Genomic DNA, 20206 nt, shown 5'->3' with positions numbered 1-20206 from the left:
AGAATAATATTGGCCTAGAATTATTTTTAGAGTATTTTGTTAAATGAGGTTAAAATATATAAACTTCATAACTTAAATTTCATACTTTCTTAATGCAATTTATTGACAGCCATAGAGATAACTTTATTAGATAACCACAATAACAGGAAAATTACTCAGATTGAACTTATCTTCACAACTGATCCTCACTTTCCTTTTTTCTTTCTCAACTTTTTGGCTTTCTACATGAAGTCTACATTATTAGGATGTAAACATAAAAAGCTGCTGTTGCAGGTTTATTTATGATGAATATAATAAAGCGTATTCTGCGCTGTTTGCTTGGCTTGGCTTACTATTGCACATGCACCTAAAAGAGATGTCTTTTCTACAGTTGAGCGCGGTGTTCTATAAATGCCAGTATTGTGAAGAGGGCTATGAGAGTCTTCCACCGACTTTCTGTCAGCTTGTTAGTAGTTTTTAAGAAAAGAGTGTTGAAATCTCCAGATACTGTTGTGGATGTTTTTATTTATTCCCTTCAGTTCTGTTAGTTTTTACTTCAGATGTTTTTGAGGTTCTGTTGTTAGTGAATGTACATAGAGGATTGTATGTTTCTTAATGAATTGGCTCCTTTAACATTATGAGATTTCCCTTTTTTAGAAAATCTGATCATATTCCCTATGTTGAAGCTGGCTTTGTCTGATACTAGTATACACACCCCAGTTTTCTTATGACTATGGTGTATCTTCTATCCTTTTACTTTTAAACTATTTCTTTATATTTAAAGTATGTCTCTTTTAAGCAGCATATACAGTCTTTCAATCTCTGTCTTTTAATTGGACTGTTTAGGCCATTTACACTTATTGTACTTTTTGACAGTACATGTAATGTCTTCATGGGTTTAAGTCTTCATTTTTCTCTTTGCTCTGTTCTTTTTTCCCTTATATTCTCCTTTTCTGACTTCTTTTGGATTAATTGAATAATTTTTAGTATTTTGTTTTATATTGGCTTATTATTGGACTTGGATTATTAGATTTACCTGTTTTTGTTTGCTTGTTTTTTTTAGCAGTTTTTCTAAGGTTTATAATATATGTCTTTAACGTGTCACAATTTGACTTCAGTATCATACCACGTAATGTGTATTGTAAAAACCTTACAACAGTGTACTTTCATTCTCCCTGCTATTCTGTATATTTTAAAAACTCTTTAAATGATTATATACTCAAGGGAGTTGCAAAAAATAGCTCATAGGGTTTCATGTACCCTTCACCCAACTTCCCCAAAGATGACATCTTATGTAATAAAGTACAATATCAAAGCCAGGAATTTGACATTGGCACAGTACTATTAACTAGATTATAGACATTATTCACTTTTCAGCATTTTGTCCACCCATTCATTTGGTATGTGTATAGTTTTTTGCAGTTTTATCCCATGTCAAGGTACAGGAATGGTCCATCACCACAGGGGAGCTCTCTCATGCCACCCCTTTCTACCCTGCCCTCTGTCACTGTCCCCTGGTGACCACTAGTCTGTCCTCCAACTCAACATTTTGGTCATTTTGAGAATGTCACATAAGTGGAAACATAGTAGGTAACCTTTTGAGATTATGCATATGTTTTGAACCCCATAACACACGATTCTTATTTTTACTTTAAACCATGGGTTGGCAAACTTTTTTGTGAAGGACCAGATGATAATAAATATTTTAGGTTTTGAGGGCCCCACAGTCTGTAACAAGTGCTGAGCCCTGCTGAGTCAAGTGCCATGGACCTACGTCCAGAAGGGCGTGGCTGTGCCAGTGATGCTTTATCTAGTTTTCCCATGTCACAAAATTTGAATTTTATGTCATCGGTCTGTGTCACAGAAAATTCTTCTTTTGATAATTTTCCAATCATTTAAAACAGTATGAAAAGCATTATTAGCTTTCAGACTGTATAAAAGCAAGCAAGCCAGATTTGGCCTATGAGCCAAGTTTTCCAACCCTTCCTTTGAACAGTCAGTTGTCTTTTTTTTTTTTTTTTTTTAAGAATTATTTATATTTTTGGCTGCGTTGGGTCTTTGTTGCTGCGTGCAGGACTTCTGTAGTTGTGGCCAGCTGGGGCTACTCTTCGTTGCAGTGTGCGGGCTTCTTATTGCAACGCGGTGGCTTCTTTTGTTGCGGAGCACAGGCTGTAGGCCGTGCGGGCTTCACTAGTTGTGGCACGTGGGCTCAGTAGTTGTGGCTCGCAGGCTCTAGAGGGCAGGCTCAGTAGTCGTGGCGCACGGGCTTAGTTGCTCCTCGGCATGTGGGATCTTCCCAGACCAGGGATTGAACCTGTGTCCCTTGCATTGGCAGGCAGATTCTTATCCACTGTGCCACCAGGGAAGTCCCAGTCAGTTGTCTTTTAAAGGAGTTAATAGGTGAGATGAGGTCTTCTGTGTGCACCATTTCTGCTGCTCTTTATTTCAGAAATATAATTCTGCTGGATGTAGAATTTTAGGTATTTTTGTTGGGCACTTTCAGGGTGTCATTCTGTTGTCTCTGGCTTGTGTTTCTCATGAGTTGACGATGGTCCTTCTGACTGTTGTGTCCACAGGTTGCAAGTGTGTGATTCCCTGGCTGTCCTTAGGGTTTCTTCTTGATTTCTGGTTTTCAGCCACTGTTTAAGCTGAGCTTTGGAGTCGTTTCCTTTCTGTTTATTCTGCTTGCAACTCTTGAGCTCTTTGGGTCCATTTCTATTCCCTGTTGACTTAGAAACAACATTTCATGAAACGGTGCTCAACTTTTTCAGTCTCTCTCTCACCTGTCACTCTGGGCCTTCAGTTACGTGCCTGGGTCACACCTCACAGTGTCCCTCAGGCACCAAGGCTCATTTTTATGCCTCTTCTCTCTGTGCTTCAATTTGGGTCACTCTTGTTGTTTTCGCATTTACAGCGTCTTTCCTCTGCAATGTCTAATCTGCTGGTAACCCATCCGGTGAAATTGTCATTTCAGATATTGTGTTTTTCAGCTTTTTAAAACAGTCTTCCATTTCTTTCTTCCCTGTCTTCATGTTTTCCTTTAAATACTTAAACTTGTTCACAGTAGCTGTTTTCAAGTCCTTGTCTACTAATTCCATCATCCCTGTCATTGCTGGGCCTGTGTCTGTTTATTGACTTTTCCTCCTTATAATGGGTCCACATATTTCTGCTTATTCTGATGTCCAGTAATTTTTATTGTATTCTAGAAGATTTTGGATCTGTGAAGGGTCTCGATTTCTGTCCTGTCGGGCAGTTCATTTACCTAATCCTTTCAGGGCTTGCCTTATAGGGAATTTCAGGAGGTAGAGTGGCCCTGCTCCTGAGGCTGGGCCTTCCTGGGCTGTCGCCCTAGTGCCGGTGTTTGACAGCGTCTCTGCACGCTGGCCTCGGGCGGCCCCGTGTCGCGGAGCCCTGTGCAGCTCGCGGGTCGGTCAGCAGGGCTCCCCATGGTTGTCTCGTCTGGCCTCGCTGAGCTTTGCCCTGGACCCGCCAGGACCTCGAGCGTGCCCCTCTGCAGACTTCTGGCGCCCTCTCTGCGCGGCACCGGCTCCTGGCTCTGCCTGCAGCCCCTGCTGTCGCGGCAGCCTGTCCCGCCCTAGGCTGCTGTCTGCACGGTGCCTCGAGGTAAAAAGTGTCCACTCGAGAACGTGGTGGCTTCTGGAGTTGTCGGAGAGGGAAGAGTCGTCAGCACGACCGCCCCGTCTCAGCCAACCCCACCCTCCTCGAGTGTTCTGGGTGCTGACGGAGTTGAGTGCGAGTGTGGTTCTTGTTCCTTTTTTGTGACTGTTTTCCCCTTGGAGAGTTCTGTCCTGCATGTTTGTACATTTTTCTCCCACCCATATGTCCACTTTCCTTTATTGGAACTGCTAAGAGATGTTGCACTTTCTGGTCTGATGTTCTGTTTCTTCATCTTCTACTTCCTGGTTTGTTTTTCCTGCATCTGGGGAACATTTCACCACTTCATCCTCAGCTCTTTTGGAGAAGTGTCCCTCTCTGCTTCCTCTCTCCATCGGGGCCTTTCTCTTCTCCCTCCTGAAGCTCCTCCTGGACCGTTGCATTCTTGCTGGAAGCCGCAGGTTGCTGGCCTGGCTCCTGTTCTCTGTGGCTCTGTTGGTGGGAGGCCATCAAAGCTGGGTTTGTCCCCTTTATCCACAGGGGATTTCATTCACTTGCATTGCTTTAAAAACCAAATCCATGTTGAAAAATACAAAATTTATTTTTCTGGCTCAGACCATCCTTTTTTTTTTTTTTTTTTTATTGGAGTGTAATTGCTTTACAGTGTTGTGTTGGTTGCTGCTGTATAACGAAGTGAATCAGCTATATGTATACCTATATCCCTTCCCTCTTGGACCTCCCTCCCACCCCACCCCCCATCCTACCCATCTAGGTCATCACAGAGCACCGGGCTGAGCTCCCTGTGCCATACAGCAGGTTCCCACTAGCTATCTCTTTTACACATGGTAGTGTATATACGTCAATCCTAATCTCCCAATTCGTCCCACCCTCCCCTTCCACCCATGTGTCCACATGTCCATTCTCTACGTCTCCATCTCTATTCCTGCCCTGGAAATAGGTTCATCTGTACCATTTTTCCAGATTCCACATATATGTGTTAATCTACGATATTTTTCTCTTTCTGACTTACCTCACTCTGTATGACAGACTCCAGGTCCATCCACATGTTTACAAATGACCCGTCCTTCTGATCAGTTCTCTTTATCCCTCATGCCCTTGAAAACTAACTCCCCCAGATTCCTCCCTTACACCATCATCAAAATTGATTTCCTCTCTGAAGATGCTTTGTGCTTTTCATTCTTAAGCTTATTACAGTTTGTCCTTGCACCCTGTTCATGTGGGTGTTGTCCAGTGGCCCTCGTCCCCACTAGGCTGAGAGAGCAGGGACTGTTCAGGGGGCATTTTGCCGCACTTGGAAGATTTCTCAGGTGAATTAGGTGACCGATATATGTGTGTTGAGTGTGTGTTTAAAATGTTACCTTTTCAGGAGTACTTGCATTTAGCAAGGCATTCCTTAGAAAAGGATTACCCTAATGGTTGAATTTCAGACACGGGAGGGGAGGGAGAGCGATGGTCTCACAAATCCCACTAGGTAAGCAGCTGTCTCTAAGCCTCGTCTGACTGGCAGGCAGGAGCCCACTCATTTGGAGTGAGGTTTAGAATCAAAGGTGCCTTTAACTCCACGGTCATCGACGCTCAGCACCAGGGCTCCTGCAGGTGTACAGCTGTGGACCCTGGAGGTCTGAACCACAGCACAGCACCGAATTGATGGCTTCATACTTCAGAGTTCCTAATTGTGGGCACGATTTGGATAATGGATCTGTTGGACACTCCAGTCCATCTGGAATGTGGGAGGGCGCCTCTTCAGGGAGTGCTTGGTCGCTGTCACTCCTACACGTATTTTATATAGTTGAATATATGGTATTTAGACAGCTCAATGGCATCATGGCCAAAAGTAGGGAGAAACCCTGAAATCAGCTCAGACCTCAGCCCATCCTTGGCTTCATACCCATTCTTACCACGGATTTTAACTCTGTCTCTGTTTTGTAGTCTCCCTAATGATAAAATTAGGTCAAATCACCGTAAAGCTTGATATATTTTAGGAAATAGAAGGAACTCAGAAAGATGCAAGAAGGCAGATCCTGTTCTGCTCTCCTTCTCTTGTCTCACTGGCTTGCAGCTCTGGAGAAGAGCCCACGCCTATGGCAGTCTTTAACAATTAAGGTTAACTGTCCGTTTTCCTTGTCATTCTCTCCTCGTTTTCACTTAGCAGACGTTCTAGGAATCCACGGGCGTTGCAGGAGAACGACGGTCTTGTGATGGGCGGTTAGGGGGTCATGTCATCCGTGTGGCGCCTTTGCAAAGCGCCTGTAGGCCATCAGCTCATCCAAGTCCTAGAGGTTGACCTAAAAGGTGACTTTTTTTTTTCAAATGTATACAAAAAAGAATGGAGAGTTTTTCTATTTTTTTAAGGACTAAAGCCACACATAATTATAGATTAAACCAGCAATATAAAAAATATTACAGGATCCTAAGGACACATACATACTTTTTAAAGCCTGGAGGATTGTTATCAAACTTGAAAATCCCAGCATTTGAGCGGTTAGAGTTGTGACATTGCTTCCGCTCATTCTCTTTTCCCCTCCCAGTGCTCACAGACCCTCCAGGTTGTGTGAGAAGAGTGGGCACTGTTGAGAGTCTGTGTGTTGGCATAATCAAGAGTTTTTATGGGAGAGCGGTTGGACGTGTAGACAGTGCCACAGTTTTGCTCGCAGGGGAAAATGTCTTAGTTATACTAGAAACTTTTATAAAGCAGTATAATGTGTCTGTTCTTTGGGAATAGCAGAAGAACAAGTTTGATTATGCTGTTTTTCTGTTCTCCATATAAAATGTTATAGCGTGAATAGAGAGTAAAACTAGTAAAGAAATTTTACTTGAGTTTTTACTTTGCTCTTTTGAACTCAGAGCCTAGCAAATTGAAAGTTCAAGTGAGAAAATCAACCTTTTCTTTTAGGAATTACCAAACTCAATTTCCTCTTCTCTTTTTCTTGATGTGTAGGCATTTAAGAAGATTATTTTAATTCAGACAAACCAAATTATTGCAAACATTCCTGCTGTTGTTTCAAAGTGCATACCAGATTAAAACCTCTGAAATTATGTGGTACCCCAGAGAATGTGCTAAACTATAGGATTTTCAAGCAAAATGCATTTATTTTTATTTTAAGAAGATTTCAGGTAACACTTTGCATCCGGCTGTGGCTTTTAGAAGGAGTGGGCTGTAACTGTGTCTGTGGTAGGCATAGTCTGAACTAACAGTGAAAGTGCTTCCAAATGAATGTTTAGGTCTGGACAGAGACCTTATCCAGACTACAGACTTACTCTGCCATGTTGATAGCATTTTCTAGCTGCTCTGCACTGCCTTTTTACCCTCTTCTGGCAGAAGGAGGAACGAAGGCGTATTGAGGGTCTCTGTCACCGGGCAGCTCACCAGGTGAGGGCAGGACGCAGAAGAACCTGCAGACACCTGCCCTCCATTCAGAGAAGATGCTTGTTTTTATCCCTCTTTTCCTGTATCCTTCCCCACAATTTATAAAATGTTTAGGGAATGAAAATTCAGATCAGCATTTCTGATTGAACTTCTATGCTCTGGCTAGTTAACTTTATTTGAAAATTAAGAGTTTCCTATTCAAGGCTCTCTAAGTAGATAGCTGTAAGTACTGCGTTTTAAGCAACATAGTTTGTTGTTCTGAGACCTAGTCAGTTAAACTCATCAGATGTCAGTTAATCATTTTCTTGTAAAAGCAAAAGCTTCCCTTCTTTTGTTAATCAAGAAATACTTTGTAAATATTCACTTAACCCTCAATGGTCTAAATTATGGAGAAAAGACGGAATTTGGTGTCAGTGCTGGTCAAAATAATGAGGAAAGAGGGGATTGGGCATCAGTGGTGGTCTAAATTTTGAGGGAAGAGAGATCTTGGTGTTGGTGCTGGCCTTGGGCCTGTTTTCTCTGCCGGGCCTGATGCAGAGGTGGGTTCACAGCTCCTATTGGACTCGTCTCGATGGGCAGCTGTTTGCTCCTGGATTGCAGCTGAACGACTGATACTGTGTGGCATTTCTCCTGGAATATTTGTCCAAAAGATGACCTCCCTGGGTCTTAATAAGAAAGGAAACAACAGAAGGTCTATCAGGTGTTTTTATTTTATTTTATTTCTTTAATTTTTATTCATTTATTTATTTATTTTTGGCTGCATTGGGTCTTTGTTGCTGCGCGTGGGCTTTCTCTAGTCGTGGCCAGCGGGGGGCTGCTCTTCATTACGGTGCGCGGGCTTCTCATTGCGGTGGCTTCTCTTTGTTGCGGAGCACGGGCTCTAGGCGCGCGGGCTTCAGTAGTTGTGGCTCGTGGGCTCTAGAGCGCAGGCTCAGTAGTTGTGGTGCACGGGCTTAGTTGCTCTGCTGCATGTGGGATCTTCCTGGGCCAGGGCTCGAACCCGTGTCCCCTAGCATTGGCAGGCGGATTCTTAACCACTGCGCCACCAGGGAAGCCCCTATCAGGTGTTTTTAAATAAAGGATACCAGTTCCCATCGTGAAACCTATCTTTACTTTCTTTGTGTGTTATTTAGAATTAAAACTTTGAGATGTCAACTCTGAACCTCTGTCCTGTGAACAGTTTTAGATGAAAGATGGTCACTTCCACGCGGTGTGAAGTGTGGCTTTGTGAATGTTTTAGTGATTCCCAAGGAGTCAGTTGGCAGGCTAGGTTCATTAATGGCAGCGGTTGAGTGTGAGTTACTAAACCTACTAAGGTTTGTCTCTTGGCATGAGTAGGACAGTATTCACTCAGTTGGCTATTTTTTAATGTAGTGAAAACCTAGGCCAAGAGGGTTATATAGAAAGTGGATTGTTTTGTTTTTAACAACATTAAGAATACTTCTCAAATTTTCTTTCTTTTTAAAAAATTTTTGGTATGTGTGAAATTTAGACTAAGATGAATTTGCTCATTAAACTTAACAGTTAATGAATATTTGCTCTGGGCCTTGTTTTATATGAAGAAGACACAGTTCTTGCTCTGGGGAGCTCACAGTTAGGGTGGGCAGCGCGGGAAATATGCAGGCATGGGCGGGACTCTGGCCAGAGAACTGAGGGAGGGAGGCATGGGCTGCTGGGGGGTGCAGGGGGCGGCGCCGGCCCGCAGTGGAGGGACTGACGCCTAAGCTGAGAGTGAGGGAAAGGGGGAGTTCACCACGCGCCCGTCAAGGGAAGTGGGCCTCGGGGGGGTGGGGGGCAGAGAAGAGAGTGCGGACCAAATGCAGAGGTAAGAAAAGACAAGGTGAGCGTGGGGACCTGGGGGGCTGCAGCTGAGTGGAGCACGGCACATGAGCCGGAGCCATGGTTCTCCGGGGTCCCCAGACCAGCAGCGTCAGCTGCCCGGGAACCGGTCACCAACCCCCGAGCAACTCAGAGGCCCTGGGCGATTGCTGGGCTCCGGGGTCCGCACTTTCTTCTGGTCCCTGGGCAGCTATTGGGGGATCTTAATTAGAAAGAGCGACCAACCTGGTCAGATTTTCAGTTTTAAAAAAGCAAAACCCGGGCTTCCCTGGTGGCGCAGTGGTTGAGAATCTGCCTGCCAATGCAGGGGACACGGGTTCGAGCCCTGGTCTGGGAAGATCCCACATGCCGCGGAGCAACTGGGCCCGTGAGCCACAATTACTGAGCCTGCGCGTCTGGAGCCTGTGCTCCGCAACAAGAGAGGCCGCGATAGTGAGAGGCCCGCGCACCGCGATGAAGAGTGGCCCCCGCTTGCCACAACTGGAGAAAGCCCTCGCACAGAAACGAAGACCCAACACAGCCATAAATAAATGAATGAATGAATGAATGAATGAATGAAAGAAAGAAAGAAAGAAAGAAAGAAAAAAAAAAAAAAGCAAAACCCCCAAAGCCCTCATTGACATGGAGAATGGCTTGAAAGGGGGTGAGGCTGAAGAGGGGCCTGCTCTCCCCGGGGCGGTGTTGGCGTCGGGGGGGGGGGGGGCCGGGAGTCCCCCTTGTGGCCAGGCCAGGGCTGCTGTGGTGAGAGGGCCCTGGGGGCGGACAGGGTCTGGGGGCCGCAGGGGAGGCAGGCGCTGATGGCTGCGAGAGGCTGAGAGGGAACGCTGAGTAGGACAGGCTTCCGCCACCTCCGCTCTGCTGAGGACGGTAGAAGAATGGAAGCCAGCTGAACTTGTGTAGCAATTAATAATCCAGCAACAGACAGAAAGGCCTTTAATTCTAGGTTATTTCTGTCAGCTTTCTGAATTGTCTGACATAACAATAGTCTTGATAGTTGCATAAAGTAGTGAATTTAAGAACAGAAAGGACTGTCCTGTTCCTCCAGTTCTCTGTAAATGTTTTCTGGAATGGTGGGAGGGTGGGAAGGAAGGAAGGCAGAATGCTGCAGGAGTCATCTCCGTGGCTACCTCTTTGCCCCCGATAGTCACTTACCCAGGTGATCCTGCCATCCCCCCTCCCAAGGTTGTCGTTCTTGTTGGAACGAACGGATGGCCGTCAGATCAGAGGGCAGGGGACCCACTGCTGGAAGCCCAAGGCCTCTCAGTGACCTTGGATGTGAGAACTCACTGTGCTCACCAGCGTGGAGTTGGTCCCGGCCGACGTGGGTCTGGTGCAGTGTTAGCCTGGTGATGAATTGGCACTCACGCATGTCCACTGATGCAGCTGTTTTTACTCAGGTGGTGCCAGCACCTGCCCCACTGTCAAGGAGTGGTTTGTGTACTCTGGGAACCCACTGAGGCAGCCGGACCTCGTCAGGCCTCTGCAGATGAACATTCCAGGTACAGACAGCCCTGATTGAAATAAATCACTGATTTGTTCACCATGTGATGCAAGTCCAATACTGATCTCTGTGGAAACATACTTTTCCAGAACTGTACACGTACTAATTTTCATTTCTACCATGGGTCCCAGAGCAGTGTATCTAATAAAGTTCTAAAACAACTGAGGAAAGGGCATTATACCGGTTTCCCCAGGGCCCGCCTGCCAAATCGTCCTGTCTCGCTCCCCTCCGCTGCTCAGGGTCCGTGCCAGGGGGAGAAAGAAAGGTCGTCGTGGGCCGGGCCCCAGTGCCTGACGCCTGGCCGCCACTCAGTGAAACCCACCCAACTAACAAGGCTGGGCTCTTGCTACTCTGCTTGAGTCAGTTCTCGTCTTGTTCCCACCACTGGAGGTGGGCTTGAGGAACTGGGGAGGGGAGGCGAAGAAAAGTTACTTTAACTGGAAAAAAAGTTTTTTCAAGGGAGGTATCTTAAAACACGAAATGGGAGGGGAGGAAAAAACAAAGTTCTCCTAAAAATTAGTTGAAGTAAACCCTTCCTTCCTGTGAGTTCTTAGTATCTGAAAAAGGTGAAGCGTGTTTGTAGGAGATAGTGTTTTACATACAGACAGCTGAAGAAGAGGCGGTTTAGGGTTTATTTTAGTGGCCCTCGTTATTGTTTCAGAGAACAAATACTTTTCTAAAACTTTTATATTCCGTTTTTGTATGTATTAAATTCTCTCAAGTCACTATTGTTTTCCATCACTCAAGCCTATAATTTACCAAATAAGGATTTGAGCACTGCAAAACATTTTTCTTATAGGTGGAATTGTGTAGGGAGAGAAGTTGAAGGAATATTTCCTTACTCTCTCAGTTGGTGAGTGATATACTCGAACCTAAAAAGGTGCTGATCACAAAAACAAATTAAGATGAATTGACATTTGGTTTTACAGCAAGAAGTATTTTGAAAGGAGAGCCAAAATCGTTTCCCAGAAGTGTTCTGTTATATGTGTAATTTTCATTTTATAGGAGCTTTCCAAAAATAATGTGGAAGGTGATTACGATAGTTCTTTTCCTCATTTGAATTATGGAGAATATTTGGTTATTCATGATTATGAGTTAATTTTAGAGACCACTCCATATAAGGTGTTAATAAGCTCTAGAAGTCATTCATTTATCAGAGAGACTGCTTCTGGGTCTTGTGAACCACAGGTTTGTGCGTGTGGCACACCCAGACTGCAGTTGGGACTCTGCTTCCAGAAGGAACCGGGGACGGCACGTCTGCCATCACTAGGAAACTGGAAATGGGATCTTGAACTTTTGTTGCAGGTGGTTTAGATGAATGACTCTGTTCATGCTTATGTTAATAATGATACAAGATGACAAGATTTTTATATATAAATAACTTTCTATATCCATGAGGAAAAATGGCAAGTGGTTTTAGACTAAATTGGAAAATGGACTATCCAATTCCTGTCTCAGGTATTTTCCACCACCCTGACAATGTGGGATTAAAAACAGTGGACTCCTGCTGCTTGAGCCTCACCTTGGCAGGCCCCTTGTGCACAGGTGCAAGGTGTCCTTGCTGCCTGATTAAAGCTGTCCTTTCCAGCAAGGCCAGTGGCACTGCTAGAGCTGTTGCTTTAGGGGACCATGTCTGATCCTTCTTGTTCTCCTGAGATGGTTCAGTTAGGCTGATATCATGAATGTTAACATTTTCAGTGAGTCTCCCAATGTAGTGGCCAATGTAGAAAAAAAGACTTTTTCCTCTAACAGCACACATGATTTAACACTTGCTTTCTTAAATGGTGGAAATAAAAAATAAATCAGATGTTTTTTAACAAAGTGGAAAGGAGACAGAAGGGGAGCAGAAAAATTATAAAGATTACCTAAAAATTAGGTAAGAATTAAAAAGGGAAAGAATTATAAATGACCAGCCAGGGAGCAGAAAAATAAATTTCATTACTGGTATATTTTATTCAAGGAGCTCATTTACATGCATATACTCCATCCGCATCCCCATCTTTATGTGTGTGTACATATACACACATCCAGATGTACTAGCTATATTATGTTTATAATTGTATAGATATTACATTCCACTTATCTTACAATATGTCATGAAAGATGATGTTCCTGGTAACACAAGAAGGGTGTACCTTGAAATTTAGCTTCCTTTCCCCAGACGACCCTTACAGGATCCTTGCGTCCATGTGTGTTTGTTCATCCTGAACACACCTCACTTACGAATGTTCTGCATTTTGTGGTGTGAGTCTTGGACCGCATAACAGGCAAGCATTTGAAATAGCTTTCTATCTCTAGAACTGGAGATTCTTCTTTAGACAAAGTGTAGATGATTTTTTTTTCTTCACAGAGCCATTTTTTAGTCATAATAAGCATATCCTTATTTTACAAACCTAGGAAAGCTGATGGCACGTATCTAATTGGTAATTTGTCTGTCTGTTGGGGTGGCCAAAAGTTCGTTCGTTTTTTCCATAAGTTGGCTCTAGTAGCACTTAGTTGTCTTCAACTTCATTCAAAACAATTTTGTTAGATTGTATGTGACAGCTGTCATATCAACGTGCATTTAATAAAAGACTTAACCAAAATTGGTGAATTTTTGTGTAGCCATTTTAACATTGAAGATGGAAGAAAAAAAGCAACATTTTTGGCATGTTTTACTTTATTATTTCAAGAAAGGTAAAAATGTAACCGAAATGCAAAAAAAGATTTGTGTAGTGTAAGGAAAAGGTGCTGTGACTGATCGAATGTGTCAAAAGTGGTCTGCGAAGTTTCATGCTGGAGATGTCTCGCTGGATGATGCTCCACGCTCGCGTAGACTAGTTGAAGTTGATAGCGATAAAATCGAGACATTAATTGAGAACAATCAACGTTACTCCATGCAGGAGATAGCCGACATACTCAAAATATCCAACTCAAGAGTTGAAAATCATTTGCACCAGCTTGGTTATGCGGATGTTTGGGTTCCACATAAGTTAAGCGAAAAAAACCTTCTTGACTGTATTTCCACATGTAATTCTCTACTGAAATGTAATGAAAACAAAAAACAAATTGTGACAGGTGATGAAAAGTGGTTACTGTACAATAATGTGGAACAGAAGAGATCGTGGGGCAAGGGAAATGAACCGCCACCAACCACACCAAAGGCCGGTCTTCATCCAAAGAAGGTGATGTTGTGTATATGGTGGGACTGGAAGGGAGTTCTCTATTATGAGCTTCTTCCGGAAAACCAAACGATTAATTCCAACAAGTGCTGCTCCCAATTAAACCAACTGAAAGCAGCACTCGATGAACAGCATCCAGAATTAGTCAACAGAAAATGCATAATCTTTCATCAGGGTGATGCAAGACCACATGTTTCTTTGATGACCAGGCAAAAACTGTTACAGCTTGGCTGGGAAGTTCTGATTCATCCGCTGTATTCACCAGACATTGCACCTTTGGATTTCCATTTATTTTGGTCTTTACAAAATTCTGTTAATGGAAAAAATTTCCATTCCCTGGAAGACTGTAAAAGGCACCTGGAACAGTTCTTTGCTCAAAAAGATAAAAAGTTTTGGGAAGATGGAATTATGAAGTTGCCTGAAAGATGGCAGAAGGTAGTGGAACAAAAGGGTGAATACATTGTTCAATAAAGTTCTTGGTGAAAATGAACAATGTGTCTTTTATTTTTACTTAAAAACTGAGGGCACTTTTTGGCCAACCCAATAGAATGATTTTTTAAAGTGTTGTTCAAGAATCAGTGAGTAAACTTAGTATTTCTTGGCTGTATAAAGATGTTTGACTCACTAGAATCTTGCAGATCATCTTAGAAGACTATTTTATAAAATGAAGTGAGGTGGAGTGGTATATTTTATGACAAGAAAGGGCTATATTTGACTCCTTCCATCATTTGCTGAACAACTGTAGTGAAGTTTTCTTGTTTCAGCTCCTCTTACATGTACTGTTGAAGGTTTCCATCTTGACACTTGTTAATACAGGTGAAAAAAGTGTTGTCAAATCTTGGCGGTTTCTGTGGGTGGTAACTGGAGGTCACCAACCTGCTCTGTGGGTGAGAGAATGTGCTCCTCGTGAGGAGATGCTGTCAGGGCCCCAGCCTCTGAAGCCACCTCCCTGATGTTGTGGATTAGAATAAATGGATTTAAAACCTCAGTCGTGTGTTTCTTCCATTTGTAAAGATAATTGTAAGCTTTGTCAACTAAATGTTACAAATACACGTATGAGTCACAAGCCAGTGGTTGAATTTTGCACTGACTGCTTTTTATACCTAATTCACTATATTTTGAATGTATTAGGTAGAAGCAGTATAACACTGTTATTTTGAAAACATGAAATTAGCTCATCCATGGAAGTTTAGAGTTTAATACATTGAGATGTCAACTCATTCTAGTCCATTTATATCTGAATGAATTTTTTTGCTTATTGTAAATAGGCTACTGAAGTGTATCCAACCAGAATAAAGATTCAGTTTGCATGTGAGTAGTCAGCGTTTTTTATTTTGTCTTTTTTTGGCCAGGGGTGCTCTTTCCAACAGAATGCTAAATAAATATTAATTTAAATCAGACTTATGAATTAAAACCTTCACAAGTAAATTTGAGACACAGTGTATGCAGGTTAATTTCTGAAAGTGTCACCTCTCTTGTTCTCAGAGTGCACACAAACCAGACAGTTTTATGGTTTCTTACCCTAGGAATATGCAAGGAAAATAATCATAGGATAACTCTAAAACCCAACGATTATATTATTTCCATATAGAAAGCACACAGAAATGCCACGGCTTAGAGTGTAGGAGTGTATTCATTCACTCGTGCATTTATAGCTGTAAAAGCACACACAGGACCGTTGCTTTGTTACTAGTGAGGCATCCAGCAGCCTCCACCCTGGGGTGGGTCCTTCCAGGCATCTCAGACAGTCTTCCAAGTTGTCGTTCACAGAAATGACCACTTTCCTTGTCCCTCTGCGCGGCCCTTCAGGGCTCGGTTGCTCCGAAAAGCCTTGAGACTTTCTTGTCTGTCCGTGGATTCACGCAAAAACCTTTGCCAAGTGACATAATCTGGTTTTTGAAGCTGATGTGTTTCAGAGGCAGTGTATTGTAGTTGGTGACCTACAGACCAGATCACCTGCTTAGATCTCTGGATTGTTCTTTGGGACATCTCAGCTGCCCATGGAGCTCTGGGTAAAGTGTAAGGGCTACCCTTGATCTTTTCCGGCAGAGTTATACAATTTTCTCATATTGTGAAATATTTTTACTTTGCTATTTTCAGCTATTTAAAAATGTGAAAGTCATTAATAGTTTATGGGTTGTACAAAAACAGACAATGAGCTGGATTTTGCCCACAGGCTGCTACTTGCAGACCCCTGCAAGATGATTGTTTTCCAGAAAAGCGTGTTTCTAAGAAGTAATAGCTGACCCTGTGATTCTCTTGGAATAATATATCTTAAAAACGAGTGCTGTTGTTTTTTTTTTTGTTTGTTTTTGCCAATTACCTTCATTTTCTTTCTTCCAAGGGAAAAGATGATTTAATAAATAATGAAAAAGTATTTCGGGGAGGAGGGAACACTTCAGCCATATCAGAAATGCAAGTGACTTTTGCTGGGCTGTTTCACTTCTGATGGTGGGAAATACACACCTGAGAATATTGAATGACATTGTGAGAAGCATAAACAGAAAAGGGGAAGAACTTCCTTTTTTGAGTCACTTAATTCTGATACCATTTGGTTAGTGAGTTTTGTTTTCTTAGTGAAGCTGTGGGATGGTTAGGTCCAGCCGTCCTTGCACTTGAGGATGCCTTACAGCCACGGGACCTACAGGAAGTCACAGCTGCTGCTCTTGGCAGGACCTGGCCCAGCCCAGGCCTGGCGCCTCTGGGCAGAAGGAGCAGGGCTGCCGTGTCTTCCTCCAGACTCGTGCTGCCATTGATGGTGACTTGGGTAGATGAGTGAGAAGTTTTTCTTTTCTTTGATTTTAATAATTTAAACATATATATGAAATGTAGGAATAAAACACAAATTTAGTAGAATTTTAATATGTTAGGAATTTCTGTTTCGTAGTTCTAGGGATGTGCTTTCCAAAGCATGGGGCTCACAGATGCCCTGCTTATCCCAGTCTCTAGTTTGTTCAGTGCAGACTCCCAGGTACCTTACCTAGCAAAGCAGAATTTCTGCATACAGACCCCAGGAAATGTATTTTGTACAGTTTTGGCAGCTGGTTCTTTTGCACACTGAAGTTTGAAAACCACTAGTCTGGGGAAATAACAGCAAACTAACAGCAGATCGGTGGTGTTTCCGCCAAGCACCCCATCGCAGCTGTGCTGTGCCTCACGCCCTAAGACAGCACAGCGCGCAGCGCAGGTAGGAGAAAGCCTGCTTCCCCCACAACGTAGCCATTTGAAAAAAGAAGACTGGTTTCAGTGAAATACGTATATGCTGACCTCTTAGGGTTTCCGCTTGTTAAAACCAGGAAGTTCTGTTCTCGTTTATTTCCAGTTGCTTTACACTTTAAAGCCCACGGATACTGGGAAGGGAAGAGGTTAGTGCCCTTTATTCCTTTATTGTATTTCTGCAGACGCGTGTTATAACCTGCTAGTGCAAAGAATCACGGTAAATGGACTTTCCTCTAACTAGGGGGAACGCCTAGTTTGAAGCTCCTGTGGCTGGGCCAAGAGGCAGGACTACAGGCCCAGCGCTTGGACACACTTCTGGCCTGTTTTGACCTTTCCTTCTCGCGAGAAGAGCTGCAGGTGGTCGAGAGCCCCTTTCAAGCGTTGTGCTGCCTCCTGATCTACCTCTTTGTGCAGGTAACTTCCTTTCCTGTCGAAGCCGCTGCTGTCACCCCTCGCCTTTCGTGGGGGGTGGTGCTCTGGGATGTAGCCGTGGGCTGGTCCCCTGCACCATCTCCGCCCAGTGTCTGTGCCATAAACTCCAGTCCTTCGAAATGCTCGGACTCCAGTGAGGGTTCTGTGCGGGCGTGCATTTGCGAAGCCCTGTCTGCTGCCGGACTTAGAGGTGGGCCCTGCACCTAAGTGTGATAGAGGCTTGAGGCGTCTGACCCGTGCAGGAACCCTGTTGCACTTTGCTCACGCTTGCCGAGCTTTCTGGGCTCTGGACTGTTCCCGTGTCCCTATGTGGGTGGTGGTTCCTGTTGGTGGGGTTTCATGTAATGGTGAGAAGGTCCAGCGCTGCAGTCCGGCTGACCTGGCTAGAGTCACAGCTCTTCCTTGGTAGCTCTGTGCTTCTGGGGAGACTACTTCAACTTTCCTAAGTCATGTAACAAATGTTCGCTTTTCAACCTGCGAACGGGGTCACACCTTCTTCCTGAGGCTGCTGGCCAGGCATGCTGTAGAAGGCGAGAAGTGTCCTGCACAGGTGCCCAGAGAAAAGCCCACCAGGGTGGTTGTCACTGTCAGCTACCCCCACCCGCGGAGCTGGGCCACGCGCGGGGTGGAGAAGGCCACAGCCACGCACGGGGAGGCGCCGCCAGGTCCTCGTTCGTGCGGTTCGTTAGTTTATGCAGGGAGCTTACAAGGGCCACTGAAAACATTCGCCTTTTATTAGTTTCCATGTGCATGATAACGTTGGGACACCTCAACAAAAGAAGGGCTTAAATACCTTCCATCTCCCCTTCCCTTCCCCAGCTGAACTGTTTGTAAAAGTCCTTTGCCATCAAGTGTCTGTTTCTTGAGCCATTTAGACCTTCTCACCAGCTTTCCTGATCCCCAGCAGCTGTCCCCTCCTCTGGTCTCCATAGGTGATAGGTCTGCGTCTGCTTTGCCATAACCATCAAGTTTTCATTTGTCTGGAATAGAAAATTATGTTTCTGTTTTTCAAACCTGAATGCACTTTAGGAATCATTGATTGTCTTTAAGAAACTTATGGTAGAATTACATTTCAGGGGAATCATATACTGATTTTTCCTTTCTAAAAGTCCTCTGCCATTTTATAGCTAGTCCTGTATTTTGCATTTTGTACAAACGTGGTATATATAGTTAAATCACCCTTAGAGATTTTATTGCTTCTTTATTGGTTTCACACGCACCAGTATCAACTTTAGTTTTGAGTAGAACTTTCCTTTATTTGCACCAGACTCAGCAAAGTGTAAATCAATAAATGATGGCAGGATTATTTAGTATTTAAATGTAAAAATATATTTCTTTTTATATTTTTACTAAATGTACATGCATGTATTATCAGTTAATATTTTCTGTCCATTGTTTATGAATCTACAGGTGGCTGAGGTGGACCCATAGAGGGAATTGAGAAGTGGTAGATGACCGATAGCTGAGTTTTCTCCTCCAGAAAGATCAGTGGTTTTCTTCTCAATACTCCGTGTGAACATACGGATAGTGATGCCATGTATTAGCACTCCTAGGACTACGTTTTGCATTATTTTTTCCAGCAGTAGAGATAGGTCCTTGAACCCATTCACAGTCACCCGACACAGCTCTGCTTTCTTGTCAGCTGTGCAAGTGATCGTTAGTTATGAAAATCCACTTGCAGCAGGAAAAAAATCCCAAATCACAGAACAGTCACTTTACATCTCACATATTTATATAAACCTGAAGCAAGACAAGCATCAGGAGGAAAACTTCTACTTTTACCTTCTTTCTACCAGTAACTACCTTTTCAGTGAAGATCTCTTTAGTGTAAGTCAGCATGAGATAGACTCAGTGTTGGTTTGACTTGCAAGGACACATTCAAATTGGAACTTTTTAAAACTAGAAAACAAATCGACACATCAGCGTTGTCCCTCAGATCAAAAGGTACTGTACTGTGTTATTATTCACGGGGTTAACTGTTCTCTCAGGATTAATAAGACTAAAAAGGTAATTTTTAAAAAATACTGTACTTTTATATAGTTAAGCTTAAATTAGATGTTTTGATGTGCCATATGGGATAACTACATACTGTTCAGTGTACAGAACATGTAGAGAAACGAAACCCTCTCTTTTGTTCATTTGGAGTCATACCTCCAAGTGAGCAGCATTTTTTATCAGAGGCTTATCTGAGAAGCTTTTCTGGAAGTGTAAGTTTGCATCATAGAAAGTTTACATATTTTTTATAATCCATACTGGAGCAAATACTTTATAATAATAGTATTATCCATTATGCGAAATTCTAAAAAATTGGTATTACTAAGACTCTTGCCTCCTCTGATATGTTATAGATTTGTTAATTACAAAGGTGGTGGCAGAGTATGAAATAGGTTAACTGAAAAAAATATGACATGAAAGAGTTATTCCTTTCTCATAGGTTGTGTCTTTTAAAATCAGCCTTCTGCAAAAGTTGCTAATGGCAAGAAGTAGAACTAACTGTATGCCAACAAACCTGTCTAAGCAGAGAGAGGTGAGGGTTTATGGGTTTAAAAAGAAATACTTTCTGCTTGGTCTTGTGCTTCTGTGGATTGGGATCTTTTTTCTTGGTCACGAGTGCTGCTCATTTGTAGATTTCTTGGTTTTTCCCTGAAATAATTACAGCTGTCATTTATACAAAGGCAACAACTATTTTGGAGTAAACATGGAAATGGATAGTGACGGGACCAGTGTGGCATTTGGTGGCTGAGCCTCGTGACCCTGTGAGGAGGGTGCAGAGGTGTTGCCGATGGCCGAGCCTGGCGCCGTCTTTGAACTCCATCCCCTCTTCCTTTCCATGGTCCATCGCTTTCTCCATGTCTCTGTCTCTCCTTGCTTCTCACTCACACTTTGGTTAGACTCTTTGATTCCACAAAGGATGGGAGGGGACTCACATCTGGGGAACGCTGGTTTCCTTTAAACTGGGATCTGAGGGCACAGTTGACGTCTGGGGCTGGCAAGGGTGGGTGTTTATCCCAGCTCTGACCACTCTGGCTCAGGCCAGCTGTGGGTGCTCTCCGTCTGCAAACCCCTGAATTG

The 20206-nt window shown here is 43.4% G+C and overlaps 1 protein-coding gene across 6 annotated transcripts in view; it reads left to right on the top strand.

Annotated features, from left to right (window-relative positions):
* Positions 1-20206, top strand: part of FAM120B (family with sequence similarity 120 member B) — an 84892-nt gene that overhangs the window by 19326 nt on the left and 45360 nt on the right. For 5 of the 6 annotated variants that reach the window (XM_082405374.1, XM_082405372.1, XM_082405370.1 and 2 more), the window contains exons 4-5: positions 10219-10320; positions 16944-17116. In XM_082405374.1, coding sequence (XP_082261500.1) covers positions 10219-10320; positions 16944-17116 — 275 coding nt within the window. The remainder of the gene's footprint in view (positions 1-10218; positions 10321-16943; positions 17117-20206) is intronic. The other variant, XM_082405373.1, reaches the window with a different exon arrangement.

The sequence above is a fragment of the Balaenoptera borealis genome (genome assembly GCF_965194805.1).
Source record: "Balaenoptera borealis genome assembly, chromosome: 9".
In the NCBI taxonomy this organism is placed as follows: Eukaryota; Metazoa; Chordata; class Mammalia; order Artiodactyla; family Balaenopteridae; genus Balaenoptera; species Balaenoptera borealis.
This window is presented reverse-complemented; position numbering and strand designations above follow the sequence as displayed.